The sequence below is a fragment of the Stomoxys calcitrans genome, chromosome 2, assembly GCF_963082655.1.
Source record: "Stomoxys calcitrans chromosome 2, idStoCalc2.1, whole genome shotgun sequence".
NCBI classification, from domain to species: domain Eukaryota; kingdom Metazoa; phylum Arthropoda; class Insecta; order Diptera; family Muscidae; genus Stomoxys; species Stomoxys calcitrans.
The window spans coordinates 186,559,719-186,587,714 of NC_081553.1; the positions used below are offsets into that span (position 1 = coordinate 186,559,719).

Genomic DNA, 27,996 nt, shown 5'->3' on the forward strand with positions numbered 1-27,996 from the left:
TCATTCTGACCGCTCAACATATCGATTCGCTCACACTCACGTCCTTCCATTTTTCTCTTTTTCCTGGGAAATAGCTGTTTATCCTCTTTCGTTTTCTTCCGCTAACTATTCGATTAAGCGGTTGTTTATGACAGGATGGCCTAGGCAAATCGCAGCAAAGATGATTTGGGATCGGTCTTGTACCTCTGAAGCAAGAGCTCTTAAATGTGGAGGTGGCGATCTTCGTAAAGCTCTTATAGATGAGCAAGTTTGTTCCAGTCCATAAGACCGCGCGAACCTGATGGCCATTGAGCATATCGCCTTGTCATATCGAGCATTATATGCACTCAGTATTTAAGCAACGGCGCATAGTGTTGCCCCGGTGGACCAAAATGCAAAAATCGGAAATGAGAATTGTAATGTATTTTTTTACAAATCTTTTGTAAAACCTTTCCAATAGGATTAAAAATATATATATATCCCTTTTCAACTATTCGAAGTTTTCGTACGAAGGGTTTTTAACAAATAAATGCTACATATTTTTCCCAAAAATTAAATTTTTTGTTTATGTAAGCAAAAGGGGGTTTTTTTTTAAATTGGGGTACCAAAATAGAACAAGATCTTAAATAGGACATAATTGAAAGCTCATTTGTCAACGACAGGTGTCACAGATATGAACAATTGGTTAGTGCCGTTAGTTTAAAATAAGAGTCAAAAATAAAGCAATAACTGTCAAAATTAAAATTTTCAGCAGGGTGAATCTAAAAAGGGCCGACTTGGGCCACGTTAATTCTTTTTCAGTGTTTTTCAGTAAAGTGTCCTGAATCAAGAAGGTTAAATTTTAGCTTCACGAACTTGCACAAATCTCAAACATAACATAAACACCGGAAATCAGTAAAAGGGAAAACACAATTCAGGAATAAAGTCGCTGTAAGTGAAAGTAAATGCCTTCTATAGGCTTAAGAACTCAAATCAAGAGATTGGTTTATATGGCAGCTTTATCAGGTTATATACGGATTTGCTCCCTCTGTAGGCCCAAGATGTTAAATCGGAAGATCGGCTTATATGGCAGCTTTATCAGCTTATAGATCGAATTGGACCCTACTTGTGGTATTGTAGTTGTTGAGACTCTTAACAGAAATCATAATACACAATTTCAGACAAATCGGGTAGTATTGACCACCTCTGGAGGCTCAAGAAGTCAAAATGGGGAGGTCGGTTTATATGGGAGATATATAACTATACTCTACTCATTCTATATCACACTTAAATATACCTCTGTTCAAAATTTTAGAGCTCTATATTAACTCTAACTAACGAATACACTAAGAGGCAACACTGCGCAACGATGCCGCCCGGCCTCTTGCTGAGACTCTCCACTGGTAACCGCTGATGGTCCACAATTGCAATAACAGTTACTTCGTATGGAGCATTCCACTATCCGCCACGTGTGGACGCGTCTGGTAGATTCCAGCTAAGCTTCAAGTGATACCGATGAACACCACATAGAGCAGAGCTCAAAGATCCTGCCGGCTATCCTGTGCCGGCAAAAATCCTCAAGGCTATCCCGTGCCGGTCAGTAGCGGCAACAGTTGGTTGTCGGCTAGTAGAGCCTGACAGACAGAAGATACGACCTGATACCGTCACAGAAGCTGTAGAACCTTTGGAGTGCACGTTATGCTTCATTCCGGCCTCAATATTTGCCGCTCTATTGGAGAACCGAATCCGACCACCATCACCTTAGATTATAAAAGCTATCAGCAGCTGTTTAAGTGCTTTACGAAAGAAATGTACTCCATTTTTTTAATGTTTGAAATGTGTCGATCAATATTAAAAATAAAGTAAAATGTTGAACCTTTATTAATGTCGCCAGTGTCTCCATTTGGACGTGGAATATTAATTTTGGAAACTTTTCATTTTTGTATAGTTGAATGTTCGTGTATCAATATCCCCATTTTTCTGACACTTAATCGATTACTATTTAATTTTGTATCCTTAACTAACTTAATTAAATAACATTTATAAAAAAACGTATCTTTCGTAGCATAGGCAAAGCAGGGATGACGGTTCAGAAATGTTAGGGATTGTTTTAAACGGGTATATACGATGCATGGAAGTTTTTTCCTATTGTTTCTTGGCAACTGTTATAAAGTGGGTCGCTTGGCAGTGTTGTTGCAATGCTTTCCAATTTCATTCATTACTGGTAAACTGGAATATCGGCCTAGTACATCACATACCTTATAAACTTAATTGACATATTTAGAAGGAACGCACATGGAAATGAGGTAAATATTTATTGAAAACAAGTGAAAGCGTGCTAAGTTTGTCCGGGCCGAATCTTGGGGACCCACCACCATGGATTCTGCTACAATATGGGAGCTATATCTGGTTATAGACAGATGTGGACCGTACTTGGAACACTAATTGGAAATCATAACAGAACACTATATGCAAATTTTCAGCCAAATCGGATTAAAATCGCGGTTTGTAAGGGCTCAAGAACTCAAATCGGAAGATCGCTTTATATGGGAGCTATATCAGGTTATAGACCAATTTAGACCGCACTTGTCACAGATATTGGAAGTCATAACGGAACAACACATGCGAAATTTCAGCCTAATCGGACAAAAATTGCGGCTTCCAGGGGCTAAAGAAGTCAAATCGGTAGATCGGTTTATTTGGGAGCTATATCAGGTTCTTGAACGCTTTGAACCGTACTTGACACAGTTGTTGGAAGTCATAACAGAACACTATGTGCAAAATTTTAGTCAAATCGGATGAAAACTGAGGCCTCCAAAGGCTCAAGAAGTCAAATCGGGAGATCAGTTTATATGGGAGCTATATCAGGTTCTTGACCGATTTGCACCTTACTTTGCACAGTTGTTGGAGGTCATAACAGAACACTATGTGCAAAATTTCAGTCAAATCGGATAAAAATTGCGGCTTCCAGGGGGTCAAGAGTCAAATCCAGAGATCGGTTTATATGGAAGCTATATCCAAATCTGAACCGATATGACCCATTTGCAATCTCCAACAACCTACATTAATATTAAGAATCTGTACCAAATTTCAAGCGGCTAGTTAACGAGTTCGACCTCTATCGTGATTTCGACAGACGGACAGACGGACGGACATGGCTAGTTCGACTCAAAATGTCCAGACGTACAGGAATATATATACTTTATGGGGTCCTATATCAATATTTTGAGGTGGAACAAACGAAATGACTAGATTACTATATACCCCCATCCTATGGTGGTGGGTATAAAAAGGTTTGCAATTTTAAACGGATCAAGATGACTTCACGAAGTTTAAAGTGGTTATAGCTAAATTTTTAACCATAATAGATGCAGAGATTCAGGGCCCTAGAAGTAGAGCAGGCAAAATATCGATGGCACTATCGATATTTTAGTATTTGGCTAAATATCGATTGATATTTTTCCTATCGATACTATCGGCAAAGTTCTACTATTTGCAAATATTGAATAAAAATAAGCGATCCGATCGTGAATGTATCCCGCTGTTCATAGATTTTTTAATCGTCCTTCTTGTTGAGTATTTCAAGTGTCGTTCGATTCAGCCCATAACCAAATATAGCTTCTTTATCATATCTCTCGATTTTACTTCTTGGGCCAATAGATGGCGCAATTTTCATCCGATTAGGCTAAAATTTTGTACAATGATTTCTCTCATAATTAACAACTGACTTTATTAAATTTGATTTTAATCGGTCTATACATTGATATTGCTTCTGTATAAACCGATATCCTGATTTTTATATCCCCCACCATAGGATGGGGGGGGGGGTATATTCATTTCGCCATTATGTTTGTAACTCCTCGAAATATTTGTCTAAGACCACATAAAATATATATATTCTTGATCGTCATGACATTTTAAGTCGATCTAGCCATGTCCGTCCGTCTGTATGTCGAAAGCACGCTAACTTTCGGAGTAAAGCTAGCCGCTTGAAATTTTGCATAAATAGTTCTAATTAGCGTTGGTTGGGATTGTAAATGGGTCATATGGGTCCATGTTTTGATATAGCTGCCATATAAACCGATCTGGGATCTTGACTTCTTGAGCCACTAGAGGGCGCAGTTCTTAACCGATTTGTTTAAAATTGCATGACGTGACGTTCTGTTTTGACTTCCAACAACTGTGTTAAGTATGATTCAAATCTGTTCATAACCGGATATAGCTGCCATATAAACCAATCGTGAATCTTGTCCATAATCTGATATAACTGCCATTTAAACCCATCTGGGATCTTGACTTCTTGACCCACTAGAGGGCGCAATTCTTATCTGTTTTGGCTGACATTTTACATTATTTTGTTATGATTTCCAACAACTGTACCAAGTATAGTTCAAAACGGTCCAGTATCTGATATAGTTGCCATATAAACTAATCTGGAATCTTCACTTCTTGTGCCACTAGAGGGTGAAATTACCATCCGAGGGCGCACCTCTGTCTACAAATTTTTGTTCGGGCAGCGAAAGGCATATTTATGATCTGATTTTCAAAATTTTTTCAGAATGGCAGTTTTGGGTATTTTTGTTATATACTTTGGGTATACTGATTTCCTTTTGAAACCTAAATTTTTTTATTTGAAAATCGGACCATAAATAAGCAGCTTTAGATATTTGATAAATAGCTTCTTATCTTTGCTTAAAACACTCATTGCTCATAATAAATCTATGCCTTAACTGTACTCTTAAGAACTCTTGGCGACTGACAGCCCTAATATGAAAACCCCCAAACGGGAAAAACACTGAAAGGACATCTCATCATTGTCACGCACATTCAATACACATTACTTACTACAAGGGTATGACTTTTAACTGGTAAGGGATACTGATGGGACTCAAAACTCTGTAACTCTAACCTTCCAAATGATAACAAACCATTGTGTGTGTGTGTGTGCAAATGTATGTTCGCATGTATGGGCGCTCTTGTGTGTGTGTGTGCTCGCCTGTATCTGCTATTAGTACTTGCTGGGAAACAGCAAGTTGCAAATGACAAATGCCAAGTGAGTTCTATGGCACCCCCCACAGAAGCTGAGGCTATAAAAGGCGAGTGCCTAAAGAAAGCATACATCAGACACAACAAAACATTTGAAACAAACGCGCGCGGAAATAAAAACACGGAACTTCATCTCCGGCAATGGCAGCAACATAACTCTGAGAAGTGGCATACCAAACAAAACACCTCCTCTGTTGCGGATGAGAAATCATATTGCTGTTGTATACACTCATACGCTCAAATGCAGTAGCAATTGAAGTGAGAGTGTGAGAGAGAGAGAGAGAGAGAGAGTAGTGCTCGTGTGTGTTGGATTTGTGAACTTAGCAAAAAGAACAATACAGTGAATTAATCAAAGTAAGTGGGAGAAAATCACTAAACGTTTGAGAGTGAGTGAGAGTGTGGTATAATTTAATTGTAACAGTGTGTCAAGTGCACATTGTGATGACATTCGCTAAAGATGATTTATTGTGGGCTCTAATGCACAATGTCAAACAAATAATCAAATCTGTAAAAATGTATTGTGGTTATACATTCCCTTCATATATACATACTCGCACATAAGTAGTAAGTACTCAGCCATCGACTCTTACCACCTGCTGAACATATCAAAACTCTCCTTGCTTCCAGTACTGCTGCTGAGTAAACAAGCTTGACACATGAAAACTTTTGCGGCATTTTAAAGAGATACTGAAATTTAATTTCAGATTTTTTTGTTTGTTTTTGAAGAGACTTTGAAGACGGTCTTCTTTCGTATGTAGCAAAATGACACATGCCTATATATATACACATATCCATTGGCATATGTATATGTATGTTCTCAAGCATATGCAGATAAGAGCCAAACAAGAAACAAACTGTGTGTATGTCTTTACACGAGTGTGGCCGACATGCTAAGCATAAAAATAAATCAAGTGTTAAAGCACATTTGAACGAGGCGAAAATTTATGTTGTAGAAATACAAGCAAATAAACAAACGAACACAAGAGTAAAAAAGAAACCTTTAATGTTCAAATTCAAATTATCTAGTGCAAAGGGCAGATTAAAAGAAAGTTACAAGGGATTACGGAATTTAAGCAAATCCCCATAAAAATAACGATAAAGGCTTTAATGTCAGCAAAAAATATACAAAAGTGATTTATTGAAAAAAATTTTAAGTTACTGGTGGTGAAATAAATCTTCAGTGATTCATTTATTGCTGCCAACGTTTTGAAAAAGTTCGGAAAGTTAAGTTTAAACCAGAAAGGGTTAGTCAATTAATCTTTTAAATAGTGTTGCCAATTTTGTTAAATTTTTTTTAGAAATTTCTATGAAAATAAAATTTTGAAACATCAGCTATATGAAATAATTTGCAAAAATATTTCTGCTTCAAGTACATTATAACAGTTGATAAAACTTGGCCTAAAAATTGTAAATATTTTAACAACCTAATTACGTTTTTAATCTGTCTATTAAAGAACACATTAATTTTGTAGTTAGTTTGTTTAATAATTTTTGTAACCTAGTTTGTTTTATTTTGTTCGACCTTTAAAGTGACAAAACAGACAACTTTAAATGTTGTTTGCTGTCACTGGCCGTGAAGATGGTTGCATAGCTTTCAAGTTTTGTTTGTGTTTTTTGTTGCTCTAATAATTATTTTCATGAAAATGCTCACTAACGGATGGGCGAAATATCGAACAAATAAATAAGCAAATCTGAAGACCTCGAGCTTGATTTCACAAAATTTAAATAATTTTTATAGTCGCTAATATTGCGAGACATTTTCATTTTCGTCTACGTACCATATTGTTTGAATTTCAAAGTACGATCCTGATGATGATAATCGAAGATGTCTCGAAATATTGGCTGTAGTCATTAATTCAAATTTTTTCTATTTTTCTCTCGAGCCAGTTTAAAAACCAAAGCAACAGTAAATGTAAAATGTCAGGTATCAATTTTTAAAAACCCGCTTAATCTGTCTTGTTTGTGTTTCTCTGGATACAAAATTTCACTAAATTTTCTCGTAATAGAAAACTTTAACCGCATTTTCTCTAAAATAAAATTTAAATGACAATTTTTCTTAAGGCCAAAATTTGGATAAAATGAAAGACCATTTCAATTAAATGTTCTCTAAATGCAAATTTCTCTAAAGACATTTGAATACAAGTTTTTCTAAAGACAATATTTTAATGGACAATTTCAAATGCAACAAGAGCGTGGTAAGTTCGGCCGGATCGAATCTTATATACCCTCCACCATGGATCGCATTTGCTGAGTTCTATGCGCGGTATCTCTTTTTAGGCAAACAAAGAATATTGAATAAGAACTGTTATGCTATTGGAGCTATATCAAGTTATAGTCCGATTCGAACTATAAATGAATGCTGAACATTGTAGAAGTCATTGTGTAATATTTCAGTTCAATCGGATACGAATGGCGTCTTGTAGGGGCTCAAGAAGCAAAATTGGGAGATCGATAGCTATATCAAGATATTGATCTATTCAGACCATATTAGACACGTATGTTGAAGGTCATGAGAGAAGTTGTTGTTCAAAATTTCTACCAAATCGGATGAGAATTGCGCCCTCTAGGCTGAAGAAACCAAGATCTCAGATCGGTTTATATGGCAGCTTTATCAGGCTATGTACTGATTTACGCCATACTTAGCACAGTTATTCGAAGTCATAACAAAACACCTAATGCAAAATTTCAGCCAAATCGGATGAGAATTGCGCGCTCCATTGGCTCAAGTAGTCAAGATCCAAGATCGGTTTATATGGCAGCTATATCAGATTATAAACCGATTTGAACTATACACTGGCACAGTTGCTAGAAGCCATGACAAAACACTTCGTGCAAAATTTCAGCCAATTCGGATAGAAATTGCGCCCTCTAGTCGCTCAAGAAGTCAAGATCCAAGATCGGTTTAAATGACAGCTATATCAAAACATGGACCGATTTGAGACGTCAAGACCAAAGTTCGGTTTATATGGAAGATATATCAAAACATGGACCGATTTGAACCATACTTAGCGCAGTTGTTGGAAGTGATACCAAAACTATACGTGCAAAATTTTAGTCAAATCGGACGAGAATTGCACCCTCTAGAAGCTCAAGAAATCAAGACCCTAATCGGTTTATATGGATGCGATATCAAAGCATGGACCGATATGGCCCATTTACAATCCCAACCGACCTACACTAATAGGAAGTATTTGTACAAAATTTCAAGCGCCTAGCTTTTTTCCTTCGAAAGTAAGCGTGCTTTCGACAGTCGGACGGACAGACAGAGGGACGGACAGACATGGCTAGATCGACTTAAAATGTCATGACGATTAAGAATATATATACTTTATGGGGTCTAAGACGCATATTTCGAGGTGTTACAAACGGAATGACGAAATAAGTATACCCCCATCCTATGGTGGAGGGTATAATATAGCCAAATGTACATACATATGTATATGATTAGTTCAAATTTTATCCCAAAATGTTTAGATTGGTGATTGATGAAAATTTATTTTATATTTCATTTGGCAGCAATGTGGCAACACTATTTCTATGAATAATCTCAACATACACATACATTCAAACACATTTATAATTTATGATGATAAATTATAGCCCCAAACACCTGTAGGATGTTCTCTCTGGGTGCGAGAGTGTGAGAGTCTCTCCCGCATATTTTGTGTATACGTGTGTGTATCTTGGGCCATTGTACAAATGTCACCAATGGTTATTATTACTACTCGTATACACTTATGTGCCGCTATAATTAAAAAAGAGAATAATTCTATGAAAAAAATAAAGCATCACACAGTGGGATGGATGAAAAAATAGTAGAAAAAACAAGTCTGCCATTTCTGAACGGATGAAGATATTTTAAATGGTTATAGCTGAGATAAACACCAGATTATGCTCCTCAATGGTTCCGAAAAAGTTATGCTGGTTAAAAATCCAAAAATTGCAAAAGCAACTATTAGCTTTCGCTAATAAGTAAACAATCTAAATCTGTTTTCAAATGTTTTCGCAAATTACAAAATACGAGATAAGCGTCGGTAAAAAACAAACAATAATTTGCAAGTTCAATATCCTGACAGCAGTTAGAAATATTGGTCACATAGGGCTTTAGAAACATATTCGAAAAGAGTTTGGCAATCAGATTATAAACGAAAATTACGCAGCACAAAAAAAATGGTAGGGGATGCCTCAATCTGAAGGTCCACAAATCAAATTTCAACTTAAGTTAGGTAAGGTTAGCTTGAAAAGAGGGTGCAGATATTAATCCGCCCCATCCCACTCTGGACATACACCTAAGCCAGTAATCGGCTTGTTGTGCGCTCTTAATACAAAAAATTAACCTCGAAAAAGAAAATCTAAGTAAGGAATTCCGTGCTACTTACAAAATCCTTAATTGTTTTCCATGTCACTCCCCTATGTTGGTTCATGTCTGCTATTGTGTCCCCAAATAACTACCGGTGTCTGTTTGCCGCGAAAGCCGGGCAATGACATAGGAAACGCTCCAACGTCTCATCATCTTCCCCACATGCCCTACACATGCCATCACTTGCCGCACCGATTTTGCATAAGTGAGCTCGTAGTCTTATGTGTCTCGTTATGACACTAAAAGCTCTACTGACCTCCTTCTTACTCTCTTTCAGTAATAGCCTCGTCTTCTCATGATCTGGATCCCCCCCCACAGGATTTTCGCCGTCCCCTACAGGGTTGCTTTCACATTCATCGCCCACGCTCTTAACTCGGACTGCGTCGACCCGAAAGGTTTCGGGTTAACCAAGTTTATTGACGGCAGTCCTCTGGCCTTCATTGCCAAATCCTCTGCCCCTTTCATTCCCCCTTACTTCGTTATGGCCCGGCACCCAACCGATGCGGATTATGCCATCCTAAAAGAAGGCGTTACTCTCAAGGCTGTTCGTGACCTTACCGTCTTGGTTGTTATTGCCCTTATGGCAATTTTACTGTCTGTAAAGATGTTCACACTCGACGTTCTCGCGTTAGCACCACACCACCTCACGCGTTCCGTGATCACCCGTATCTCCGCCTGCAGAACCGTATTATGGTCAGGCAGAACTCAGTCCCTGGGTTCTCAATGTAGAGTCCCAGGCCCACTCTGTTCCCCAGCTTTGATCCATCTGTGTAACATGATCTTTCAGGCGGCAGCGGTTGCTCACACTCGACCTCAAGTGTCGTCTCAGGTATCCGATGGGAAACCTCCTCCCTTCCTTCCAGGTTTCCTATCGTCGCCTCGACTATACCGCGATGGTATGAGCTGCTCCCATTCTCAATCCATTCTCCCATCGCCTTAAGTCTCATAGCCGAAGTGACAGCCTCACACTTAATCTGAAACAAAAATTCCTAAGGCTTCAAACAAATAAATAAATATGTGAAAAAGCAAGCACAGAAAGACAAAAACATCAGACTCAGAGTTCAGAATTCCTACCGAACTGTCGGAACAAAAAATCCTACATTCAAACAGTCTAGAAATTCGTTCTATCCGAAGCGTCGGAAGAAAAAATTAAAAAAAAAAATGTACGACAAGACGATCAGATATCTTTCAGAATTCATTAAGAACTACCGATAAAAAATCCTACAGACAAGCACCAGAAATCGTTCAGATTCCCTTTCTAACGAAAAATTAAAAAAAATTCCTACGACAAGACGTTCAGAAATCATTCAGAACTGTCGGAAAAAAATCCCTCAGAAAACCGTACAGAATTCGGAACGATTTCGGTAAGATCTTGTCGGTAGAGTTCAGAATATGTACAGAAATATCTGACATTCGAAAATTGGTTCACTGGGTAAGGACAGAGGTAGTTGTCGACAAGGGAAAAGAATAGGGCTGCATACCTAGGAACAAGTGGGATGATCAATGGACTGTCATCTGTATAGTCCGATGTCCTTGCGGAATTGCCTGGACCTCCTCCAGTTTGTGACGATGCAGACTGGCATCGGGGCCGATACTAACTGATTGCTTTCGGGGATCAACGCTCAGTTGAAATGTATCGCTAAGAAAGATTGGCGAGATCTGGCTAGCCACAGCACTGGATTTAGAAAAGGAAGAGATTCCTTCTCGACCAATGGCACACGCTTGGACACTAAGGATTTCCTCAAATTCTGAATCCATACTTGGAAGACTAAGGGACTGTAAACCCAATCTTTCAACCATCGACTGGTATATTGGTAGATTGGATAAGGCTGATGGCGATCAGATTTATGCAGTATTTGTACTAAATTCTGGCTGTCTCGCAGACCTCAAAAATTCTGAAGGATTATATTCCACGGATTTAACAAATTGAGACTGAACGTGTATAGAAGCGGTGGGGTTGGGGAATAAACAGACGACTCAGCAGTTGTTGTTGAACACTTGTCTGAGGAACTACCAACCACATCTCTAAAGTCTGGCGGATTGCAGGAGACTGAAAATTTCCCTAGCACGGTCGATACAGGAGGGGAATGCGTCGAAAAGGGACCCGACAAGCCTAGTGTGGGTGGGTCATGCGCTTGGATTGGGCTCAAGGTGGTGCACCAGCGGGGAAGGAAGGAAGGAGGGAACTCAAAAGGTACTTCGACAACAGTAGCTAGTGAAGCATCTAAGGAGGAACCTCCACACCGCAAGTGTCCAATATTTTGAGGAAGAGAGTTAAGAGATGCGTAAGAAATCTCGTCATGACAAGATCGAACGAATTTTGTAAGAATAAACTTCTGGCGGACTCGAAAGACAAGGGTAACGTAACAGTGGTGGAAATTCTTAGCACTCTTAGAGATATACTTCAGGAAGCTCTACATGCGAAGGCAAAGTGGGCTATCGAAAGTGGTTTAGCCGGAAATCCGTTCAAGACAGAAGTAGTTTTCTTCAACAGGAAATACAAGTTGCCTACAATGGCATCTGTCTCTTAGGAGGAGAAAATCTTCCATTTACTGAAAGCGCTCTTACTTCAGAAAGCTCTACATGCGACAGCAAAGTGGGCTACCGAAAGTGGTTTAGCCGTAAATCCGCGCAATACAGAAGTAGTTTTTTTCAGCAGGAAATACAAGTTGCCTACAATGGCACCTGCCTTCTTGGGAGGAGAGAATGTTCCATTTACTGAATGCGCAGAATACGTTATATCAAACATTTTTGAAGATGGCAAAAAAGCAACTCTTGCCCTATATACCTGCAAGAGAGCCATTGGCAAAACCATTTTTACGCCGTGCACTGGGTATAAACTGCAATCGTCAGACCTTTAATGCTTTATGGTGTAGTGGTTTAATGGACGGCGCTTCAAAAGACCACTCAATATTCAATACTCAGCCGGATCCACAGGATGGCTTGCTTGTGCATCTCAGCTGCACTGAGCACGACATCATCTGATAGACTGAATTTAATGTAACACCTAATGCCTCTGGACATTCTGGCTAGACAAATTGCTACGACCCTGCTGTGCGGTTAAGGGAGTTTTCTCTTTGATCCTGCGTCGGCTACAGACACTGTGTTTTCATTGATACAATGCCCGATGTTCCAGGAGCGTAGATTACACATTGCCTGAGCCGCTTTTTGATAAAAAGTACTGTACCATTATTCCTGATAGGTTAAAGAAGTTACATATACTTCTATACGGATGGTTCCAAACTAGACGACCAGGTGGGATTTGGGATGTACTCTGAAGAACTTGAACTTGTCATATCGGGAAGGTTACCCGACCACTGTAGTTTGTATCAAGCCATTTTATATCAAGCTATGTCATAACCACGGTTGGCCATTAAATCCCTGCAGAACGTATTTCTAAACTCAAAAACCGCCCTAGACGTTCGCAGATCTCTCAACAAGATGGCTGAATAGTTCAAAATTCACCTTTCCTAGATGCCAGGACACAGAGATATCCCAAGGAATTGCAGACGAGCTTGCGAGACTAGGAACAACCTTATACATTCCACATTCAATCCCATGGTAGCAGTTTGCACGTATTGGATTGACTCGATGAAGTCCAACGGCAAGAGCTGCCGTCTCAGTATACAACACACTGACACAACAACAACATTCCAGGGGAACTCGAATCTGTGGGTATGCCTCTGGCTTCATAGAAAGCTACGTGTTCAGAATCAGCCCCTAAAAGCAACGAATGACAGACGGTCACAAAGTGTGGTTTGTGATCACTCCAAAATTATGCGGTCTAATCTAGACTTGAAGAGGTCTGCCGATTTGCTAGAACAGACGCCTCAGTCTTTATTTACGTCATGATAGGTCACACTGTCTGATAGGAATACATGCTGAGAGACTGAAGGTTGTCAGTAACGACTTTTGCAGAAGCTGTGAGGACGTGGAAGAAGAATAGACCAAAGAACATCTGCTGTGTGTGAGTCCCGCACTGGCAGTCAGAAGGAGTTCCACTTTAGGTTTTCATTTCTTTGAGAACTTGTCTAAATTAGCGGATGTGAACATTCGCAAAATGTTGGGCTTTTGAAAACCATCTGGATGCTTTAGCGGTAGGAACTAAAAGGCATCATCCTTCTCCCATTCCTGTGGTAACAAGTCTAAGTGTATCTGATGGAGGTCATCGTGGCGCAGAGGTTAGCATGTCCGCCTATGGCGGTTCAAATCCCGGCGTGAACATCAGAAAAATGTTCAGCGGTGGTTATCCCCTTACTAATGCTGGCTACATTTGTGGGGTATCCTGCCATGTTCAAACTTCTCTACCAAGTGGTGTCGCTATGCGGCACGCCATTCGGACTCGGCATAAAAAAGGAGGCCCCTTGTCATTGAGCTTAAACTTTAATCAGACTGCACTCACTTATATGAGAGAAGTATCCCCTGTTCCTTAATGGAATGTTTATGGGAATTTAAGTTTAGAGTCTGATGGTAGACTGCCACTTAAACCTATCTTAACCATCTTTATCCGTTCAAAAATTCCAGACTTATTTCCATTGATTTTTTATTGACATTCCACTGTGCATCATTGGAAAAATATTCAACAATTTTTGTGAGAATTACTATACTCCGCAGATACTCCCATTACATTTCAAAAACATTTATTTTGTAAAGTAAAATGCATTAACAATCATGAAGGTAATGGTTCGATGAAGCACAAGGAAACTGAGTGAAATGTAACAACATATCCGTAAAACGCAAAATTGAACTTATTTTATTATTAAATAGAAAGGCACGTTTCACTGCCTCCCTTGAATGTGCAATCTAAAGTTGTGTTCATTTAACTTGTATAAACTTTTTAATTAAATTAAAACTGCGAACTTTGTGAGAAAACTTTTTTGAGATACCCACACTCAAAGAAAAGTATTGACTGACACAGCAATATTGCTGGCGGTGGCAATAGAAGCTCTTAACTCATTATTGGGTAAACACGAAATACATTGAATATGGCTTTTAAGGGCTAAGGAATTCAAACCTGCGGAACTTTTAGAGGGCAATATCTATTCATAGAGCTATGGTATATGGCCCCAAAGTCTATTTCCTATACCACATTTCAGTCTAATAGTGTTCTTGAAACATGAGCTTGAAGTCGATTTCATGTAAAAACGGTTCAGGCAAAAAAATAATTCTCTGTTATACATTGTCTGGCCTGCTAGCCCAAGTTTCCGGAAAGTCTAGCGTTTCTGACAAACATCCTTAAATCCGGAATAATAAGACGAATAAAGATGAACATACACCATGAAAGTACCTATAGATTAGCGCCAAGCAACCCACATTACGATGATGTTCAAGGGAGGAAATAGAGTTGGATATCCTACAGTCTCCAATCAGGATTTAGCTTCAAGTGGAGCTCTAAGAATGAATTAGAAACCCCAGCTCATACATGTGAGTTGTACTTCATTTTCGGCCTTATGAAAATGTTATGGATGTTAAGAAGATCAGAAGAATTAAAAACAGGAGTGGTCCGGAAAGAGCAATAGGCTATATCATTTTTTGATATCGCAAGGGGGGCGGACACTCCCCTTACCCCAAAAGTACCACCCAAAAATAAAAGTGGACCGATCGGGACAATATGGGACTCAAATGAAAGGTAATGGGAAGCAGAATACAAATTTGATATCAAAAGTTGGGTCCAAGTACCTAGGGGGTCGTCCCGACCCCAAAACCCCTTCAAATACGCATATTGGGTGATAATAACAGTATGGAACTCAACTGAAAGCTATTCGGGAGTAGATAACGAATATGGTTTGGAAGGAACTAAAGGCTATATAATATTGGGTTGCTCGAAAAGTAATTGCAGATTTTTCATATAGTCGGCGTTAACAAATTTTTTCAACGGTTTGTGACTCTGTAATTGCATTCTTTCTTCTGTCAGTTATCAGCTGTTACTTTTAGCTTGCTTTAGAAAAAAGTGCGCGAAATTTTATTTACATTTGTTTGTTTGGCGTCAATTTTAATATGGAGCCAACAAAGGAGCATTTTCGTCATATTTTACTTCATTATTTCCGTAAAGGAAAAAACGCGGAGCAGGTTGCTAAAAAGTTACGGGATGTGTATGGCGATAAAGCCTTAAAAGGAAGACAGTGTGAAAATTGGTTTCGCAAATTCCGTTCTGGAGATTTTTCACTTAAAGATGAGCCACGTTCAGGTCGGCCAAATGAAGTTGATGATGACCAAATCAAAGCATTAATCGAATTGGATCGTCATGTAACTGAGCGTGAGATAGGAGAGAAGTTAAATATACCAAAATCAACCGTTCATTATCACATAAAAAGTCTTGGACTGGTGAAAAAGCTTGATATTTGGGTACCACATGTATTGAAAGAAATTCATTTAACAAACCGAATCAACGCTTGTGATATGCATCTTAAACGCAATGAATTCGATCCGGTTTTAAAACGAATCATAATTGGAGATGAAAAATGGATTGTTTACAACAACGTTAGTCGAAAACGATCATGGTCCGAGCATGGTGAACCAGCTCAAAGCACTTCAAAGGCTGATATCCACCAAAAGAAGGTTATGCTGTCTGTTTGGTGGGATTGGATGGGTGTGGTATATTTTGAGCTGCTTCCAAGGAATCAAACGATTAATTCGGATGTTTACAACAATTGGACAAATTGAATACAGCCATCAAGGAGAAGCGACCAGAATTGGTCAATCGTAAAGGTGTCATATTCCACCAGGACAACGCTAGACCACACACATCTTTGGTCACTCGCCAAAAACTGAGTGAGCTTGGCTGGGAACTTTTGATGCATCCACCATATAGCCCTGACCTTGCACCATCAGACTACCATTTATTTCGATCTTTGCAGAACTCCTTAAATAGTAAAACTTTCGGCAATGATGAGGCTATAAAATCGCACTTGGTTCAGTTTTTTGCAGATAAAGGCCAGAAGTTCTATGAGCGTGGAATACTAAATTTGCCAGGAAGATGGCAAAAGGTTATGGAACAAAATGGCAATTATATATTTGATTAAAGTTCATTCTAAGTTTTATTAAAAATGCATTTACTTTCTTTTAAAAAATCCGCAATCACTTCCCGGGCAACCCAATATGTTGATATCGAAAGGGGACGGACCCTCCCCCCTTACCGCAAAAACACCACTCAAAACCAAAAGTTCACCGATCGGGACAATATGTGTATCAAATGAAAGGTATTGGAGAGTACAATACGACCCTCCCCCCTTACTCGATAAGTACCACCCAAAAATAAAAGTGAACCGACCGGGAAAAATGCGACTCAAATGAAAAGTATTCGGGAGTAGAATACAAATTTGATACCAAAAGTTGGATCCAAATAATCAGGAGGCCACCCGATCCCGAAAACTGCCCCAGCAATAGACGTACATATCAATATAGAACTCAAATGAAAGGTATTCGGGAGTTATTTTGGGAGTAGATTACGAGTATGACATTAAAATTTGTGTCGAAGCTTTACCTTCTAAAAGCGCTTCAAATAGATTAATTGACCTACTAAGAAAATGGGGGATCAAGCGATAGATATTTTTTAGTGGAGTGCTCAAGTAGCAGAAGAGTAGTTAATTTGTGCTCAAGTAGCAGAAGAGTAGTCGCACAATCTCCCTACAGACGTGACCACCAAAAGACCTATCACGACAATATGGGGTTTAAAAGATCATATGAGGTTGTGGACTGCGAATCCGATATATTTATTATGGAAGGGACCACCTCACCCCAAAACAGTCGATCAATCATAATGATTTCGTTAATTTAGGTACAATAGACAATGTAGGCCGCCTTTCTTCAAAAATATGAATATGCAAACCTTAGCGCCACGGTGGCCACCACAGTAACAGCAGGGATATAATTCACATATCAATCAGTTTTTTCCGATTCAAATTTTAGCTCATCGATAAAGGACCTTTCTTTCCTAGGCACGTCCAAACGACGTGCCACTGGCCAACACTTTTTTATTAAAAAGTATTATATGGTTTAATTACCAAGAAGTGTTGCCGCCAATAGTATGACCATTACAAAATTTATTCTAAAGTCCTCGCCAATAGGTTTATTTGACAGATTTGCTTTATAGAACTTTCAAATAAACCTATTTAAAATCCCGTTTACACTGCTCATTAAGGCTCTCGTCAGCTGATTTTATAAAGGGAAAACAGATGATCGAGCCATCTAATTCGGATTTTAAGAGCAATGTAAACGGGGTCTAAGGTTTCATAAAGTTTTGTAAATGAGGCGGTAAGAATTTTAGTTCGTACCGCTGAACCATCTAGATCGTTTTAAAAAGCCCAACAACTTGCGAATGTTCACATCCGCTAAATCAGACAGGTTCTCAAGGAAATAAGAATCTAAGGTGGAAGTCGTTCTGACTGCCAGAGCGGAACACCACACAGAATGTGTTCTATAGTCTCTTCTTCTTCGATGTCCTCACAACTTCTGCAAAAGTCGTTGCTGGCAACCGTCAATCTGTCAATGACTGAGACGTCTGTTCTAGCCAGTGATAGCAAACCGATAGACCTCTTCAAGTCTAGATTAGGCCACATATTTTTTTGGAATGCTCACGGCCCCCTCTTTGTGACCATCTATTATTTGTTGTCCTTCAGGCCTGGTCCTTACATGTCGCCAGAGGCATACCCACAGATTCCAGTTTCCCTGGAATGTGTACCGTATTTCCTAGTCTCGCAAGCTCGTCCGCTTTACATTTCCCTGGGATATCTTTGTGGCCCGGCAACCAGAACAGCTGGATTTTGAACTGTTTAGCCATCTCGTTGAGAGATCTGCGACAGTCGAGGGCCCACCTGGTCGTCTAGTTTGGAACCATCCGTAAAGAACATCAGATATTTTATCAAGGATAACATAGTGTCCGTAGCCGCCACATGACCAAGGAGAAAGCTCCCTTAACCTCAAGGCAGCGGTCGCTGCTATTTTTTTAACCACAATGTCCAGAGGTATAAGATGTAGCATTAAATTCAATGCATCAGGTGATGTTGTCCTCAGTGCGCCTGTGATGCACAAACAAGCCATCCTCTGAATTCGGTTAAGTATTGAGTAGTAGATGGACTTTTGTAGCACCGTCCACCAGACTACCACACCATATATATACCCATTGCATGACACGCGGTCTATCCCCTGACCGCAATTGTTACACCTTTTTCTTCCAGAGGTGATCTCAAGAGAACTTTACCCTAAGATATGTTTCTTTCAACCTCTTAAAAATCTTCAGCATAAAGGATGACAAGACTAATAGGATGAAAATCTTTCGCCTTCTTGTGGTAGGGTTTTCGGAATGAAAATTACCTTCGTGTCCCTCCATCCCACAGGTATATATGACATTCTGATACAAGCAGAATATATCTCCCTAAGCCAGGGAACCAGTCTATCAGATACAGCTTGTAATTCAACCGGTGATACATCATTCATAAATACCTGTAAGTAAAATATTGGAAGATACGTTGCATAAATAGGTGTTCATTGATTGATTTGTATCATTCAACATGTGCAGACAAACTTGAAAAAAGGGAAGGCATTTTCCATTAAAGTTATTGAATACAAAATGTTGATGGTCCAATGAATGAAGGAAGTCGCATGCCCCTAAAAACCACTTCATTGGACGCTTCAAATTTCTTAAGTTTACTACCAATGAACGGAGAGAGAAGATCGTTCAAATTGCTATAGAACTTAAGTCCCTATGCAGCAAACATTGAACTTCCCGCATATATCTGATCAAGCCATTTGTGTAAAATTAACAAAACTTCTGAAAGACTTGTTGTCTGCAGAAAAAAACAAAACTTTTATTTATTTAAGGAATTGTTTGACATAACCAAGGTAAAAGGCGAATGGATGTGCAAAGAAGATGAAGAAGAAAGTCTGCAAATAAAAATTTTGCCCATGAACATTCCACTAAGGTAAAGAAGCAAACGATTCACATATCAATGAGTGCAGTCCGATTCAAGTTTAAGCTCAATGATAAGGGGCCTCCTCTTTATAGCCGAGTCCGAATGGCGGGCCGCTGTGCGATATCTCTTGAGAGAGAAGTTTTTACATGGCATAGTACCTCACAAATGTTGGGAGGGGAAAACCACCGCTGAAAAAATTTTCCGATGTTCTTGCCAGGATTCGAACCCAGGCTTTCAGCGTCATATGCGGACATGCCAACTTCTGTGCTACCGTGGCTTTCAAAGTCCAAGAGCAAAGTCTGCATTGGCTATTCCAGCGCCAAACCTGCTGGTGCCAATACCATTCACCCATCCAAGCGAAAGAGCGCAAATTGTTCTCAGCCCTCGTTTATTGGCTGAATGTATTTCAAATCCACACATCATTTAGGCAACCAAAAGCAAAAGAAAACGTGTCATGCATAGGCTGTATACTGCAGTTGTCAGGCCTATTATGCTCTATAATGTTGTCACTCCCATAGCAGCCGGTTGTACATACCGAAATGACCCGATGAAGTCCTTCATAGGCAAGAGCTACCGCCTCAGTGTACAACATACTGCTACAACAACAACATCTTGATGTTGTAGTCTGCTGGATGGTACTTCCAAATCCACCTATTGTTCAAATGATCCACCTATTGTTCAATGATTTTTGATTAATGGTTAGTTAAATACGCCTCTTTTATGTCCATGTCAAACAAGTATTAGCGTTGGCACCATCATATGCGCTTTTTGCTGGGAAAATCCAAATTTTTAAAAACGAACTCATTTTTAAAAAAAGAATTTTAATTTTTCTTGTTAGTAAATAACAACTTTTTAACAGAGTCGTTGCAATAGCGAAAACTTGCTGCGAAGGGTGTACAAAGTACAGGCCTTTAGATGTGTTTTCCTTTAAATTTAATATGTATCATTATTATGACTTCTTAACCTTGCAGAAGCTTCACCCCAATTTCAATGAACATCAATATACCTAACCTCAATTACCTCATAAATATGGTATTTGCCAACATGGTTTCGCAATTCTAAACCATAAACGAAACAAAGGACATGAAGTAGCAATCAAATCATAAATCAAATTTAGCTCATGGCTGCCTTTCATTGTTTTTATTTTTCTCCAATTACCGCATCCCATTTTCTAAAAGCCCTTATTATCAAAGTCGCAAACACACACACACATACACACATACCGACCGCAATAGCATGCAGACCACATTTCGTCTTTTAAAAGCCTTTTCCCATGAACCATAAACACCAGGGAGACTCACGCACACAAACATACTCACATACATACTTACTCATATACGCATAACTTTATTCGTAAGCAAAACATACACTTACTCTCAGGGGCCTTAATGTACACAAACACATATACCATAGCATTTTTAGACTTCCTAATGAAATCTGAGATCTATTTGCCTTGTTGCTCCCAGTTACCGTTATAAAAGGCCAATTAAACTATGTAAGAGTATGATGCTGTTAAGGTGTGTGTTAAGGAAATTGTAGTTACCTATTGTGAGCCATGGACGACCCGGAACAAAGTTTCTGGGCTGAACCATATAAACTACCAATTATTCTATGCTAACACAGGTACTCGGCCGAGGACCTGGGTTATCTTCTTCTTCTTTCATATAAAAATTAAATTGTTGCGCTTTGTTTGTTTGTTTGTTTGCTTATTTGTTTGTTAGTTTGTTTGTCTGTTCCGTATAGACTCAAAAACGGCTGAGCCGATTTTCATGAAATTTTCACAGATGGTAGAGTTTGAGCCTCCAACGAAAAAAGGTTACTACATTTTTGATATCCGAAGGGGGGGCAGACCCTCCCCCATAACACAATTTTCTAAAACCCCACATCTCGATGATGCGTGAACCGATTTAAGCGAAATTTTGTATGCCACCTCATGGTACCCCAAAAACACGAAATTGGTATATAATTTTGGGGTCAACTATCCTGGGGGGCGCCCTATCTCAAAACCGAACCGAACGGACATGTTTACAGACTGGGACAATATGGGTATCAAATGAAAGGTATTTAAGAATGGAGTATGAACTTGCCATAAAAATGTCATTTAAGAGTAGAGTACGTACTTGGCACAAAAATGTCACCTAAAGTGTAGGGGGGGGGGGGGGGGGTTTCCCACCTTCAAACAAAACACCTAACAGGACACTTTCATCGCTTTGGGCAATATGGGAATCAAATGAAAGGTATTCAAAAGTAGAGTACAAATCTGACATAAAAATGTTTTTCTTGGTGTCTGAGTGGCCTTCCCTCCCCCCAAAACCCCCAGCAGGACATATTTACCGATTGGGACAATAGGAATATCAAATAAAAGTTATTTAAAAGTACAGTAAAAAGATGATATAAAAGAATTTGGTCCAAGGTGTCTACGGGGCCTCTCCAACCCCAAAAACACCCATGAAACGGGCATGAATGTCCAATGTCACAAAATGGGTATAAAATGAAATGTCTTTGAGAGTTGACTACGAATGTGATTTACACATTTGGAACAGAGTCTGAAACCGGCCCACCCACCTAAGACGCTTCAATAAGACATGTAGTTCAATCGGGAAAATATGGGAATTAAACGAAAGGTCTATAACAGAAAAGTCTGAATCTAATGTTGATATAAGGATTCAGGTATCTAGGTCACGCTACGTCTCGACATTAATGGACTCAAATAAATTGACTTTTGCGTCTTAGCGTCACCAAACTGTCATGTAGGACGACCGAAAATAAATTATATTCAAATGATAGGACATATAAGAGCGCAATCGCCCTCCCCGTCCTATCAAAAAAACGGAATTAAAAATAATATATGATTTATAATATATCTTTGCATAGAGCAAAGACACAATAAAGTCAATATAACAGTAAGCCTTATAAGAAATGACGAGGCACCAGGAGCCGATGAGTTGACAAGTAAGCGATTTAAGATCGTAGGCGACAAGCTGATATGGTGTATAAAACCCGCTTGTTTACAAAAATGCCAATTTTGGAGGCCACCGTAGCGCAGAGGTTACCATGTCCGTCTATGACGCTGAACGCCTGGGTTCAAATCCTGACGAGAATATCACTGGAGAATAGTACTGGCGATATTTATGAGCAACTGTACCATCTGGTATGGCAGCCATGTAAAAACTTTTGCACCAAAAGGTGTCGCACTGCAGCACGCCGTTAAGACTCGGCTATAAAAAGGAGGCCCCTTCATTGAGCTTGAACTTGAATTGGACAACATTCAGTTGTATGTAAGAGGTTTGCCCCTGTTCCTTAATGGAATGTTCATGGGCAAATTTGCATTTGCATTTTACAATTTTAAAGAATGGAATTGCCAGCATCTCCTCCAGATTGAGGGGGGGTGATTCAAACCAATACACTTTGAGGATCATTGCAATAAAAGATTTGGTCTGGAGGACAGCACTCATTGATATGTGAGAAGCATCCCCGCTGTTCCTTTAAAGAATTTTCATAGGCAAATTTGCAATTTTCATCTCCGCACATGGAAACCAAGAAATTCTGCAAATCCTAATCCATAAAAGGGAGACTAAGGGACTGCAATCCCAATCTTTCCACCACCGACTGCAAGAATAGCAATTTTAATCACCCTAATTAATAGGAAAAGTAGACATACCTATGGAAGATCATGTTAGACGGATGGATAGAGTGGGCTTGGGGGTCTACCTTGAGAACCCAGGAACTGACATCTGCTTTAGACTGCCTGACCATAACACGGTCCTTCGGGCGGAGATCCGGGCGATCACGGAACGTGTGAGGTGGTGTGGTGTTAACGCGAGGACGTCGAGTATGAACATGAGTAACAACCAGGACGTTAAGGTCACGAACAATATTGGAGTGTTCGTGACCTTACCTTTTCTGAGGATGACACAATCCGCATCGATTGGGTGCCGGGCCATACCGGCGTAAGGGGGAATGAAAGAGCAGACGATTTGGCAGTGAAGGCCAAAGGGCTGCAGTCAATAAACTTGGTTAGCCCGAAGCCTTTCGGGTCAACACAGTCCGAGTTAAAAGTGTGGGCGACGGACGTTCGGTAGGGCGACGAAAATCCTATGGGAAGATCTGGATCGTGAGAAGACAAGGCTATTACTGAAAGGAAGTAAGAAGTAGGTCAGTATAGCTTTCGCTATCCTAACGGAAAACATGCTCACTTATTCAAAATAGGTGCGGCAAGTGACAACATGTGTAGGGCATGTGGGGAAGATGATGAGACGTTAGAGCATTTCCTATGTTAATGTCCGGTTTTCGCGGCTAACAGACACCGACACTTAGGTGGGAACCAGTGTTGCCACTCAAGAAAATTATTTCCCAGCAAAATTTAAGAAAAATCCTATCAAATCTATTCAAAGCCTATTAAATGTTCTACATAGACGATTTAGGCATGTACGTCCGTCTGTTTGTTGAATTCACTCTACAGCCTTTTGTTCAAAGACGGCTTATATCTTAATATAGTACCTTTAACACCGATCTACCGATAAGAAATCTTGATTTCAATAAGTCGTATTTTTGCCCCGATTTCAATGAACAACCGTGCCGAGTTTGGTTAAAGCTATCTCCCGATTTAAGTGTTTAGCGAAGAAATGAGAGAAATTTTCGCCGTTACAGTGCCTGGACCCCACAATATCTAAGTATGTGTTCCGATTGAATGCATTCAACAACAAGTAAAAGCGTGCCAAGTTCGGCCGGGCCGAATCTTATATACCCTCCACCATAGATCGAATTTGTCGAGTTCTTTTCCCGGTATCTCTTTTTAGGAAAACAAAGAATATTGAATAAGAACTGTAATACTATTGGAGCTATATTGAGTTATGGTCCGATTCGGACTATAGTTGAATTGAAGTTTGGAGAACATAATAGAAGTCATTATGTAAAATTTCAGCCAATTCGAATAAGAATTGCGTCCTTTAGGGGCTCAAGTGATAATATAGATAGATTGGTTTATATGGGAGCTGTATCTGGATATAGACCGATAAAGACCATAATTGACTCGTATGATGAAGGTCATGAGAGAAACATTTGCACAAAATTTCAGCCAAATCGGATAATAATTGCGCCCGCTAAAGCGAGAAGTCAAGAAGTCAAGATCCCAGATCGGTTTTTATGGCAGCTATATCAGGGTGTGTTCCGATTTAAACCATATGTGGCACAGTTGTTAAAAGTCATAACGAAACACTTCATGCAAAATTTCAGCCTAATCGGATAAGAATTGCGCCCTCTAGAGGCTCAAGCAATCACGATCCCAGGTCGGTTTATATGGCAGCTATATCAGGTTATAGACTGATTTAGACCATACGTAGCACAGTTGTTGGAAGTCATAACAAAACACTTCATACAAAATTTCAGCCAAAACGGATAAGAATTGCGCCCTCCTGTGGCTCAAGAAGTCAAGATCCAAGATCGGTTTATATGGCAGCTAAATCAAAACATGGACCCATATGGGCCATTTACAATTCCAACCGACCTAAAGTTATAAGAAGTATTCGTGCGCAATTCTAAACGGCTAGCTTTACTCCTTCAGAAGTAGGCGTGCTTTCGACAGACAGACGGACATGGCTAGATCAACTTAAAATGTCATGACGATCAAGAATATACTTTATGGGTCTTAGACGAATATTTCGAGGAGTTGCAAACAGAATGGCGAAATTAGTATACCCCCATCCTATGGTGGAGGGCATAAAAAAGCCGCATTTCTTACCAAAAAATTTACAAAATTTGGAAGAGATCCCTCAGAACTCGTACCAGTTACAGTCAATATCAGAATTAGCCCTTTTCCAGAAATTTGAAGCAGTGAGACCCATTGTAACAGCATATTGTCTGTCGACATCCAGGTTTTATTCTGCACTCTTAACGAATATACAGAAACGACAAGAAGTAAATAAACTTTGAGCTATCCCCGGCGAATTTTCAGTAATAAACTTTGTATGCCCTAAAAACCTACCAAAAATTGAGGTCAGCCTACTAAGAGAATAAAAACCTGTCAATTTCGGGAGGAACCTACTAAAAACGGCAACCCTGGTGGGGATACAACAGCAGACATGAACTAACTTAGGGGCCTGGTATGGAAAACAACTAGGGATTTTGTAAGTAGCACGGAGTTCCTGACTTAGATTTTCTTTTTTCGAGGTTACTTTTGGTATCTAGAGCTTACCACAAGCCGATTACTGGCTTAGGTGAATGTCCATAGTGACAGGGTGCGGATTAATATCCCCACCCTGTTTTCAATCTTACCTATGGAAATTAAATTTTCTTTGAAGTTTGCTCATACTTTTGTTTCATATTTTGAAAATTCGTTAAATTGTTCTCTGGACTGCAGTTTCAGGTAAAGTAACCAAACAAGAATTGAAGGTCCTTTTACAGCCTATTTGCTAGCCTTTCGATTTCTATTTAATAGCTTTATTGCCATATTGCATACCATTAAATTCCTTATTCATTGTGTCTTTTCAGATACATTGCCCACGGCGGTGGTGACCCAAAAGTGGAGAGAACATATAAACTTACGAGCAACACGCACGCATATAAAATTAACAGCCCATAAAAATGTATGGCATGCTGTACGAGAGTGTGGCCTTCTTTGTGCAAAAGGAGTATGGCCAGGAGGTGTGGAAACAAGTTTGTCATATTGTCGATTGCAAGTACAGCTCGTTTAAGACACATCAAATATATCCGGATAAGCTGATGCCAGATTTTGCTGCTGCTTTGGCTGCCTGTACGGGAGAGACATTTGATTTCTTTATGAATTTCTTTGGCAAATGCTTTGTGCGTTTCTTTAGTAACTTTGGGTATGACAAGATGATACGTTCCACGGGCAGATATTACTGTGACTTTCTGCAATCGATTGATAATATTCATCTGCAGATGCGCTTTACTTATCCCAAAATGAAATCACCTTCCATGCAGTTGACTCACATGGATAATGATGGGGCAGTGATTGTGTATCGCAGTGGCCGTACGGGCATGTCCAAGTACTTGATTGGGCAAATGACCGAAATCGCCAAAGAGTTCTATGGCTTGGATATAAAGGCCTATGTTTTGGAATCGCAGAATGACATTGCGGGTGGCACAGCGGGTCCCATCAAGTTGTCGGATACACCCTTGACAGTCATTGTCAAATATCGCCTTGACTTTGATAATCGCGAGTACATGGCAAAGCGTGTGAATTATGTGGCACATCCCTCGCAACAAAGTCTGCCGGCCATTAACATGGGTGTCTTCTTGGAACTGTTTCCCTTCACCATTGTTTTGGACCACGATATGTGCATCACACATGCCGGTGAGAAGATAGTTGAGACCTGGATTCTTCACAATCCCGGCAAGAATCCCAAGACTTTTATTGGCTCCCATGTTATGGACCTATTCGAATGTCGTCGTCCCAAGGGAACTAAAATCGAATGGGAGACCATGCTGCAAATGCGAACGGTGCTCTTCGAATTCGAGTTATTGCGAACGGGGCGCAATAAGGCGGCCTATAATGCTGCCATGAATATGGATTTCGAGAATTTCGATGAAATGGAATTCTCCGAAGGTAATACCGCTTTGCAAAAGGCCCACGAAGAGGATGATGACGATGAAATAGATATTGCCACGGGCGAGAGAAAGGAGTCGCAGAGCGTTAAATCTATTCTACTCAAAGGTCAAATGTTCTACATGAAAGATCTGGACTCATTGATATTCCTGTGTAGCCCTCTAATAGAAAATTTGGATGAGCTGCATGGCATTGGTTTGTACATCAATGACCTTAATCCGCATGGTTTAAGTCGCGAACTAGTAATGGCGGGATGGCAGCATTGCTCAAAGCTCGAAATGATGTTTGAGAAGGAAGAAATGCGTTCCGATGAGCTGGAGAAATCTCTGGATCTGGCCGACTCCTGGAAGAAACAAGGCGATGAGTTGTTATACTCCATGATCCCCAGACCTATAGCAGAACGCATGCGCAATGGCGAGGAGGCTACTTGTCAAACATTCGACGAAGTTTCCGTTATATTTATAGAGGTCATGAATGTCTATGATGGTGATGCCAATAACCGTGAGGATGCCATGATGGCTGTTACCACTTTGAATAAGGTCTTCACAGCCATCGATGAGGAAATCATATCGCCTTTTGTTTACAAAGTCGAAACGGTGGGCATGGTGTACATGGCCGTGTCGGGGGCACCCGATATCAATCCCTTGCATGCTGAGCATGCTTGTGATTTGGCATTGCGCCTAACCAAAAAAGTCAAAGCTCTACAAATACCAGATCTCTCTATACGAGTGGGCATCAACTCGGGCCCCGTCGTTGCTGGTGTGGTTGGGCTCAAGGTTCCTCGCTATTGTCTTTTCGGCGATACTGTGAATACAGCTTCACGCATGGAAAGTACTAGTGAACCTTTTAAAATTCATTTGTCTTTTGACACGGCCAAGAAAGTACGCGAAGTGGGCTATAGGGTTGAGTCGCGAGGTCATGTCAAGGTCAAGGGTAAAGGAGAAATGGAAACATTTTGGCTGATTGCTGCCCCCAAGGACTAAAAGCACAGCCGTGGTATTGTAAGTCAAGGCAAATGAGTAATTTGTGACCATGGCAAAAGAAAACTGAAAAATAAAGGAAAATACACAAAAAATACAATCCCTCGCACATGAAATGGAAATATATTTATTACAAATAAAGAAAAACTAATTACTATGATATTAACTGTATTT

The 27,996-nt window shown here is 39.8% G+C and overlaps 1 protein-coding gene across 4 annotated transcripts; it reads left to right on the plus strand.

Annotated features, from left to right (window-relative positions):
- Nucleotides 1-5,069: 5,069 nt before the first annotated feature.
- LOC106086229 (soluble guanylate cyclase 89Db) lies at nt 5,070-27,993 on the plus strand. Of its 4 annotated transcripts, none has more exons than XM_013250806.2 (2): nt 5,070-5,358; nt 25,765-27,993. In XM_013250806.2, the coding sequence occupies exon 2, from the start codon at nt 25,858-25,860 to the stop codon at nt 27,823-27,825; it is 1,968 nt and encodes a 655-aa protein (XP_013106260.1). In that variant the 5' UTR covers nt 5,070-5,358; nt 25,765-25,857; the 3' UTR covers nt 27,826-27,993. The 4 variants fall into 4 exon arrangements, with proteins under 4 accessions (XP_013106260.1, XP_013106261.1, XP_013106263.1 ...); XM_013250807.2 differs by lacking the exon at nt 5,070-5,358 and adding an exon at nt 5,460-5,568; XM_013250809.2 differs by lacking the exon at nt 5,070-5,358 and adding an exon at nt 5,650-6,248.
- Nucleotides 27,994-27,996: the final 3 nt, after the last annotated feature.

What these genes read in the sequence shown, in the direction of transcription:
- LOC106086229 (XM_013250806.2), top strand. Translation starts at nt 25,858, where the DNA reads ATGTATGGCATGCTGTACGAGAGTGTGGCCTTCTTTGTGCAAAAGGAG.